This window comes from Brassica oleracea, chromosome C4 (genome assembly GCF_000695525.1).
Source record: "Brassica oleracea var. oleracea cultivar TO1000 chromosome C4, BOL, whole genome shotgun sequence".
Taxonomy (NCBI): domain Eukaryota; kingdom Viridiplantae; phylum Streptophyta; class Magnoliopsida; order Brassicales; family Brassicaceae; genus Brassica; species Brassica oleracea.
This window is the reverse complement of record NC_027751.1, coordinates 15,845,808-15,855,715: the sequence shown is the minus strand read 5'-3', so window position 1 is coordinate 15,855,715 and position 9,908 is coordinate 15,845,808. Positions and strand designations below refer to the sequence as shown.

The window sequence follows — 9,908 nt, the reverse complement described above, 5'->3', positions numbered from 1 at the left end:
ATTTACTATCTTGGCCACAAAGCACTTAGTTTGTATCTTGGAACTCTTGGGGAACTCATTGCTTTTGAAGTAGAACTCAAGGGGTTGCATTGGTTTCATTTCCTGCAATCAAAATACATATATACATGTTAGTAATACTAGTAATACAAGAAGTACTAGTAGTACTACTAATTACTATTCAGCATTTCTCACTAACAATAACAATGAATAGAAAATATATACCTATCTTTCGGACCCCTCCCTATCGGACCCCTCCCTTTCGGACTCATCTGAGGCTGAGAGCGATTCTACACTCGGTGTTCTCACTGGCTCTCTCACTGGCCTACTCTTCTTACTGCTCTTGTGAACTATCGGTTCCGGCTTTTTTGCAATTGGGTCCGGTTTTCGGATTCTAAGAGATTGACGACACCTTTCATTGTGGACTCCTTTTTGATTTCCCTTCATAACTTCCCTGTACAATACATTACAACACTCAATGAAACTAAATTCAAACCGTAAAACAACAACACAACATCAACTAAGTTTCCCCAATACAATTTTATTAACAAAAATTAAATACAATTTATCACTCAAATCGGAAACACACAAAAAACGCATCAGTCTACATACAGATTCGATGTAATATATACCTAAACAATAGATTTACCAAGTTTTTATCCAATTTCAAAACCAATATCTAAACATAAGACACATTCAAAGTTTTCCCCATATTTGTTTTCAAATCTACATACAAATTCGACCAAATAACAACCAAATAAAGGGAAACTAATCACTTACCACAAGGAACGAAGATGGAGCCTCGATTTCGACAAAGAAGGAAGAAGAAACGAAGCGGTCTAGACTTTAGGGTTTCAGACAAGAGAGACAAATAGATAGTTGAGACACAAACGAACAAGGAAGAACGAAGATAGATTTTCGAATTAGATGGAGAATGAACAAGGAAGAACGAAGATGGATACTCTAGGGTTTCAATCTCCGATTTCGGAATAGAGAGTGTCGAGAGGGGAGAGACGACGAAATGATCAACATTTGGAGAAGGGAATGAGTTGAGTAATTCAAAACGATATCGTTTTGGTTTAGCTGGGTCGGTTTTAGGGTTTGTTATGTGTGGGTCGGATCTTTCCGGTTGGATCTTGTAAATATCTAATTTATGGTAGGGACAATCCGTTTTTAGCCATTTTTTTTCTATTTTAAAAAAAATTAAAAAAAAATTATATTATAATAAAGGGATAAACAGGGATTTTTTTTTGGGCCGAGGGTACATGGAGTTATCCTCCAAAAAAAAATTCAAGTCTTGTTCACTCGATGTATTGATCTCAAACCCAGATTCGGTACAACTCCGGCGAGTTTCCCCACCTCTTCCGTTCTCAATCCAGCGACGCTTCTATTTCTTGATGACCACAGTAGCCTCCGGCTTCGTATCTTTCTCGCTGGCGCTGAATCTGGAGAGACAAATCGACCAAGATTCATCAAATCTCCTTCTTACACTACATGTTTTCTCTAACCACCTCTCCAATTCAATAGATTTTCAGGCCAAATCTCGACGGTCATGTCCCAACATCCGAACTCGGTCTGCATGTCTTCCCGTGGTTTCAGCATCGTTAACCCAAATCGAAGTAGACACAACAACAACAACAACAAGCCTCTGTTCAAGTATTGTCTCGTCAAAACCAATCTCGGAGGCCTTGCTTAACATATCTCTAGCAGATCTGGATCCAGGAACTGCAAAGCTTGCGATTGGGATCTTGGGTCCTGCCTTATCAGCTTTCGGGTTTCTCTTTATTTTGAGGATTGTTATCAGTTACTCCAAGAGAGCTGATGCAACTGCAGATTTGAGTGGTGCTATTGAGGTTTGTCACTCTTACTTGTCTTTCGAGTTACTTGTTTTACCGAAAGAGCATAGCTTTAGAGTGTACCTGCGTTTCTTATCTGATTGCTCGTGATTGTTTTGGTGGCAGATGATGTTAGGTTTCTGCAAAGTTAGTTTCATTGTAAAATTAAAGGGCTTTTTATCTTCTTTTGTGTTTAGGTTGGAGCTGTAAGTGATGAAAGTTTTGAACGTTCGAGTCTGTTGGATCAAATAGAACTTGAATTAGAAGGTATGTTAAGATCTCAATCTCTATTTCTCATAGTGATTGTGTTTATGGTTTAATAGGACGTTGAATCAAGCAAAGGTCTTCTAAACATAGAAAGTCAAATCTTTGTTAAGTCTCAGTGACTGTTTCTTGATTAATTGCAGCTCATCTCAATGATCAACCAAGCGGGATCCGATGGTATCAAGGCTGAGTCCAAGGATGGTGAAGACCTATATGTATGAACAACCTCCTCTTTTAACTGAATCTTTTGTTTCTTCATGTTCTTATGTGTCTCTTGTTCCAGCTGCTGGGAGACAGAAGATCATGTTGGAAGACATGGTTGCCTAAGACATGTTTTGTATTAAAACAGACATAAGTATGCACACAGACTGCAAAGGTGGACTAGGGACAAGTAGGTGTCTCAGAAGGTGTTGGGAGTGGTCACGTGGACTGGTAATAGGTCCACACAATAACAAGAAGAAAGAAGGATCTGGAATTCATCAAGAACATCTCCTGTTCGGCTGTTCGTCTTTAGTTTCATTTTCGAATTCGGGAGATTGATACTTTTAATTCTTGAAACTGAAAAGTTCTTGTCTTTATAGCTAAAAAGTCAATCTGTTTTGTAACTCTTAAGAATTTTGGAGAGATGGTTATGATAATGTATGGGAATGTTATATGATAAAAAAAAAATCTAATACTAATAACAAATTAGAAAAAGAACAAAAAATTTATTTTTTTACCTCAAAATCTGAACCCTAAACATGCCCTAAACTCCAACATCCAACACTAATGATAAATTTCAAACTGAGCATTTGTGGAAGTTAATAACTAAAACAAAAGTATATAGATGACCAATTTTTTATTTATTTAATTGTATTTTCTAATTTAAAAAAACTCTATACCCTAAACATCTAAACCCTAAACATGTTTCATAATATAATATGAATTTTCTTAAACTCAAAATTTAATCATATTTATAATCTAATCCTAGACATAAACAAAACATCAACTCTAAACTTAAACTCAAAATTTAATCACATTTATAATCTAATCTCATACATAAACCATACATCAACTCTAAACTTAAACTAAAAATTTAATCATATTCCGTCTAACTTCAAACATAAACCATACATCAACTCTAAACTCTAAATTATAAATCTTTTTCGATTATAATTTTAACTTAAAATTTTATTTAATGTAATAATATTGTTGTTGTATTTTTACTTGTGTGTTTTATTAGAGTATAAACTCCAAACCATATTCCCTAAACTCTAAATACTCTACTTCAAACCCTAAGTACTAGCTAGACCACAAATTATAACACTAAACTTCAATTAATTATAAACTCCAAAACATAAATTTTATATATTAACCTCTAAATCTTTAACTAAATTATAAATAACAAGACATATGTTTTTTTTAAATTATAAACTTTAAATCTTAAACTTTAAACACACAACTTTAAATGTAAACTTTAAATCTTTTTCAGTTTTAGGTTTAACTTAAAATTTTAAAAGCATACTAAATTTATAAACTACAACGAAATTATAAACTAAATTTATAAAAAAAAATTAAAATTGAGTATATAAAAGAAAAAAGGCAAATCTCCAAAATAGCACATTTCTAAGTTTATATCACAAAAATAGCACTTAAAAACTAAAACGACCAAAATAACACATTCCTAAGTTTATCCTTTGAAAATTTTAATTTTTTTATTTTTCAAAATTTGAAATCTTATCCCCAAAAACTCATTTCTCAGCTCTAAACCCTAAACACTAAACTCTAAACCCTAAACTCTAAACCCTAAACCCTAAACCCTAAATTCTAAACCCCACCCATTAACTCTAAACCCTAAGTTTGTGACTTTTGATAAAACATTAAGTGCTATTTTTGTGACTTTTGACCTTGAGTGCTAGTTTGAGACCTGCGAGAATAACTAAAATATCAATCTCCACCGTTGATAGATCAGAATCTAACGGATGTAATTATTCTTTTTCTTCTTCTTGATTCTCTCACGACCTTTCCAATTTTTTTCCTCACATATCTCAAACCTAAATTATCAAATCTTCTCACAATCCTCTCCGGTCTATCTCTTCATCTCTCAGATCTGGTCGTCCTCTGCAATCTTCTTCTCTCTGCTGAAGCTCCTCACCTCTTCCTCTATCAAACCCCTCTGCCTCTCTCTCTCGTCTTTCCTTTTCTCTTCTCTCTCTCTCTTTTATTTCACAGATCTCTTTTTTTTCGAGATCTCTCTTAACCTCTATCTCACAAACGATTCATCTCACAGATATCTATCTGTCTCACTCTCCTAATCTCTCTGTCACACATCTCCAACCATCTTTTTCAGAAAGGCGGAGGACAAGCAACGGTGGAGGCGCGACAGATTCGTCTCTGGTCAAGCTCTGCGTTGGCTTCACCTCCTCACCACCATCAAAGGTCGACTCACTTCACCTTCCTCTTATCTGCTCTCTTCTTCTCGTGATCTTAAGTATTTATGATTGGTTTTTGTTTTGTTTACAGATTTATTAACGAGCAAGGAAAGGAGAAGCAGTGGTGTGACACAGCGGCGTCTCTGGTCAATCGTGGTGCGGCGGTGGTGCAAGCCGGTGGTGGGGTAGTGGTCGTGCGGCGGAGATTCGAGCATCATGGTCACTGAAGAAGAATGTCGTTTGGTGGCAGTATTAGGTTTAGTTCGGGGTTAATTAGTTAGCCAATTTGAAACTGTAAACCATTTTGTAATTGTAAACCATGTAAACCAAAATTCAATTTATAAAAATACCAATTTTTCATTTTTTATCAACTAAATCCAATTAATTTTAAATTAATTTCTATTTTATGTTTTCTAAAAAGAAATTAAATGTATATTCTGTATAACTTATATATATAATTCAGTGGCATTGAAAATGTGTTATTATAAACGATGTTGCAACACGACTAAAATATCATAGAAATCTACCTAATATCAAATGCTATAAATGATTATAGTATAACTAACGATCAACGCTACAATATCTCTATCTAACATAGCACACGAAAAAACGCTACAATAGGAAGGGGATCTATTATAGCTGCGGCTGTCACGGTGTTCTTCGAAACGCTACTAAAACGATATGGTATCACATTCTCGACGCTATTAATGTCGAAATTTTTTGTAGTGGATATTGCATTTTAGTATTTGATTTGCTTTGTAGAATAACATATATCTAGATTTTTCGGTTCGAATCAAAACGGATAACGAATCGAATCAAAATTTATGAATAATTTGTCTAGCTCTATTCGTAAACAGTAAAAATAACGTAAAGAAGAATCTTGCACGTGAGTTTTATATTAAAAAACGTAAAGTACATAGTGTGGACATATTTATGTAGAGTTTGGCTGAGAAACTCTCTACATGTGACATGTGTCCATTTTAGTGTGAACGTATTTATTACAATGGTTTTACACGTGACATATATCCAGTTTAGTGTGAATGCATTTATTAGAATGTTTCTTCTTTAATAATATATAAGAGATTCTATCACATCACTCACTGTTGCGATAAAGTAATTGTAGTATCACAGATTGGTCATAAAATAAACATTATTCTTTTTAAAGAAAAAATAAGTAAGCATATGTTTTTTTTGCTTAAACTAGTGAACTTATGTTACCGAGTAACACGTTAGATTGATATATTTTGAACACAATATAAGCAGATTTTTTCTTTCTTATGCATGATTTATATTTTTGTATTATGGTATCTTTCTCTCTTCTTTTGTTTAACTTGTGGGTCAGTTTGTATGATTGACAACTTCCACAATTCTGCAGATTTAAGATTTGAATGTTACAGATCGCATCTGCATCAAAGTTAACAATTTCAAAAAAATTTATATATATTTATGTGTCTATATGTTTTTATACTATTAGAACTAAAACACCTTAGTTTTTCTACAGTTTTTAGCATATTGTCATTCCGACCCTTAGTTTCATGGCAGTCATTTTTTCTCTCGAATTAAATCCTTGAAGTGATGGAATTTGGGCACAAATCCACAAACTTAAGTAATTACAGTATAGCACATCAACCTCTGCTATTAACATTTGGCAAAACTGTGGCTTAAACATATCAAAAGTGTAGATCCAGGAGCTGCACGGACAATTATGCTTTTGAAATTCTCCTCCGATGTGTTGCTAACGACGTCAAGAAACGAAGGGACGAAGAAGCTCTTAGATAGGTTTCTTAGTGTAATTGTGATTTAGAGAAAAAGAAAAATGTAATTATCACAAAAGACGTCTCTCCGTGTCTTAGGGACACGTGTTGCTCTCACGATAGAAAAAAAATCTGAAGTCTTTCGTCTCTTCTCTTCCTCTCTTCGTCGACGTTAACTGGAGACCGTCTCGTCCTCGCTCGTTGGCGGGTGAGTCTTCTTCTTCTTTTTCCAGATTGATTTATATTTGATTGATTGAATTTAGTTTTTGATTGATTTAAAATCGGGAATACGAATTACTAGTTTAAGCCATTGATTTGTATTGATCGGTTCTGTTTTGCAGAACATGTGTGGCCATCGCTGGATCCGATTACTGCGTCATCGCCGTCGATACTCGGATGTCTACCGATTACAGATTACTCTAAGATCCATAAAATGTAAGTACTTGATCCTTTGATCCTTTGGGAGAAGTAATCCAGTGCTAGGCTCAGTTGGATTATTAGGGTTTCAGTAGATCAATTTTGGTTTTTTTACAATCGATGATGTTGTTCATTGAGTATCAACATTACTGTCTTTTTAATGTCTCCAGAGCAGACAAGGCTGTGCTCTCTTCCTCTGGCTTTCAAGCTGATGTGAAAGCGCTTCAGAAAGTTCTCAATTCAAGGCACTTGGTGAGTGAGCTTCTTCCCCTTTTGCATTTCTTTGTAAAGATGAAGACTTTGCTTACTAAAGTCTTCTCTTTTGTGTGTCCTACAGGTTTATCAGCATCAGCATAACAAGCAGATGAGCCATCAAGACCTCCAAGAACATTAAAGGCATAGTAAGTGTTTCATTTCGACCAAGGCTGCAACCACCATTGCGACTACAGAGAGGACGAGTCCTCTTCCAATGCGTTGGAGATGGGTTACGCCTGTTTCGGTTTTGGTTGTTTTTCTAGCGAGAGGGAGGAGGAGGTGGTTGTACGTTGGAGGTAAGATCATTGTGAAGACGACTGGGAATACAGGTAATGCCGCAGGTGGGACGGTTATGACCCGAGCTTAGTGTTCATCGTTGAAGCTTGCTGGATGGAGCGCGTCGAGAGCTGAGCTAGACAGCAGTTAAGCATAATGGTCGACATGAAAATTGGTAAAGTCTTGATGACTATCTTCACGTCTTTCACTTGTTACTCCGTGCAACGGAGCGGTCCAGGTAAGGATTCACGCTCTCTCAAGGCTTCATCGAGGAACGATCCATCTCCCTCCACATTTCCCTTGGCTATATTGTCTTTGCATTCGTTTCTTGTATGACACTTCATTTTCTATCCTTCTCACCATACAAAACGAGCAACACATTTGATCAAAACAACAACATTTTCTTTCCGTCGCACCATACATAACGACCAAACACATTTTGATCAAAACTTGTTCTTATTCTCTCCTTCTCTTGATCAAAAAATTTATTCACAAAACAATCAAAACAATTTCTATATGCCATCTTCTTCTCATAACACATTTGAGGGATCAATTGATGATACATTTGATCAATATTTTGGTTTAGTTGAACATATATGGCGTAAATTTGGACGTGGTGAAGACAACAACTGAGCTCGGGTGCTTCTTTCAAATTATTCTCGTTTATTTTACCAATTTTTTGTTTTTATGTTTTATTTAAAAATCATGTTTAAAATTTTATCTTACTATGTTTTATTTAATAAATAAATTTTATTTTTTAAAAAATATGTTTAATAATTGTTTTTTAAGAATTTTTAATTAAGAGATTTACATTGGAGCACATAAATGTTACTCTCTTTTAGCGGAGTCTCTTAACTCACAATAGCTATTAAAAAAAAAGACCCTAAATGGATCTCTAGGTTAATGATGCTGCTTTAAGCTAACAGGGTCAAGAGTATAGAGCTCTTCATTTAGACGCTGTAAAAAAGGACTCAATGAGACAATGACACACTCTTCACATCGATTCGATTTTCCCCTCATCACTCCTCTCGGTCATTGGAGGAAACTAAAAAAGAAAAAATCGAAATAAGAATAAAAACAATTTCCCTTAAAAATAAGGAAATTATAAACTTTGAAGAAAATATACAGAACACAATATTACTAACTCCGTTCTCGAAAGTAAGATTTTTTAGAACTTTTTCTTGTTCCACAAAGATAGATTTTCTATATTATTAAGATACTTTTTTATACTTTCGAGAAACATTAATTGAGAATATTTGAATTGATTAAATTTCATTGGTGGAAAGTTATTGGAAAATGTATAATAAAGTAACAAATTAATTAAATTATAAACATTTATTGAATTCTTAACAAACATGAATACTCTAGAAAATCTTACTTTCGGGAACAGGGACAGGGAGTATCTTTTTTAAGTATCGGTGATTCTCTAAAAAGGTAAACGCACGAGCATGGCGGCCACGGTTGCGACGGGGGTTGCACCGTCGACAATGATTGATCAAGTTCCGAGCCCGACGGCGGCTCACACTACAAGAAAACAGGGGGATTCTGATAGCCGAAATCGTCGGAAATTCGTCGGAATAGACCGATTCTGACGAATTTCCGACGAACCTGTCCGTCGGTATCGTTTCGTCGGAAAAAATAAATTCGTCGGAATTTCGTCAGAACTTCCGATGACTTTCTGACGAATACCGAGAAACGTCATTCTGACAAACTTCCGACGATATTACGATGCAGACACACGAGACCAGAGTTCATCGGAAAAACTACGTACCGACGGAGAGCGTTCCTCGGACAATTCCGACGTAGCGTGTTCCTCGGTGTATTCCGACGAACTTTGGGCGTCGGAATATACCGACGGACAATAGTCGTCGGAATATACTGACGAACAATGTTCGTCGGTATATTCCGACGAAATGTGGTTCGTCGGTACATTCCGACGGATATATGTCCGTCGGTATATTCCGACGACCATTGTCCGTCGGTATATACCAATTTTAAAAACGAATTAATTTTGCATTTTTATTTATTTTTTGATATTAATAAATTAAAAAAATCAGAAATTTAAAACTAATAATATTATATAATTTAAATTCATACAAAGGGAAATAGAAAAAAAACATTCAGAAAGTTTAAAATTCATACAAACCGAAATAGAAAAAAAAAACATTCCGAAAGTTTTAAAAAGCCGAAATAAACTAAGATGAACTCGAAGACATCAAACGATCTAGCTTCTGCATAATCTCGGTGTTGAACTTCTTCTGGGATGCCAACTCAGCAAGGATAGTGGCATTCTCCGAACGGATAGTGGCATTCTCCGAAAGGATAGTGGTGTTCTGCTCCTCCAATGCCCCAATCCGTTCATCTTTGTCATGTAGCTCCTCGAGAATCATGGGATCGGCATACGGAGCTTGCGAAGAAGATGCCGGATACGAAGAAACACGACGGGCCAACCCAACTAAACGGCTTCCTTTTCTTTTAGGAACCGCCTACAAAAATATTTAAAGTAAGTAAATAGGGACAAGTAAGTAATCGAGATTATAAAAAAAAAATATTAATAAAAAAAATTACCTTTTCAACCATCTCATTTATTTGCAATAGAGACAGGTTGGTTGAAGCTCCCGTGGAGTCGCCGTCATCAGAGAGAGGCTGAGATTGAGAAACTATCTCAGCTTCCACCAAATCAACTACACCTCTGATCA

General features: G+C 35.4%; 1 protein-coding gene and 1 long non-coding RNA gene across 2 annotated transcripts; both read left to right on the top strand.

The window, feature by feature from the left end:
- Positions 1-1,258: 1,258 nt before the first annotated feature.
- Positions 1,259-1,851, top strand: LOC106339894 (protein COFACTOR ASSEMBLY OF COMPLEX C SUBUNIT B CCB3, chloroplastic-like; the record flags this gene model as incomplete). Its single annotated transcript, XM_013778760.1, is given in 1 exon segment — positions 1,259-1,851. A coding segment is annotated over 1 exon segment (589 nt), but the record flags the coding sequence as incomplete, so codon positions are not given.
- A 4,411-nt stretch (positions 1,852-6,262) lies between these two features.
- LOC106339830 lies at positions 6,263-7,843 on the top strand. Its single transcript, XR_001269238.1, has 4 exons — positions 6,263-6,469; positions 6,603-6,696; positions 6,849-6,930; positions 7,016-7,843. It is a non-coding gene; the product is annotated as an uncharacterized LOC106339830 (long non-coding RNA).
- The last annotated feature ends 2,065 nt before the right edge of the window (positions 7,844-9,908 follow it).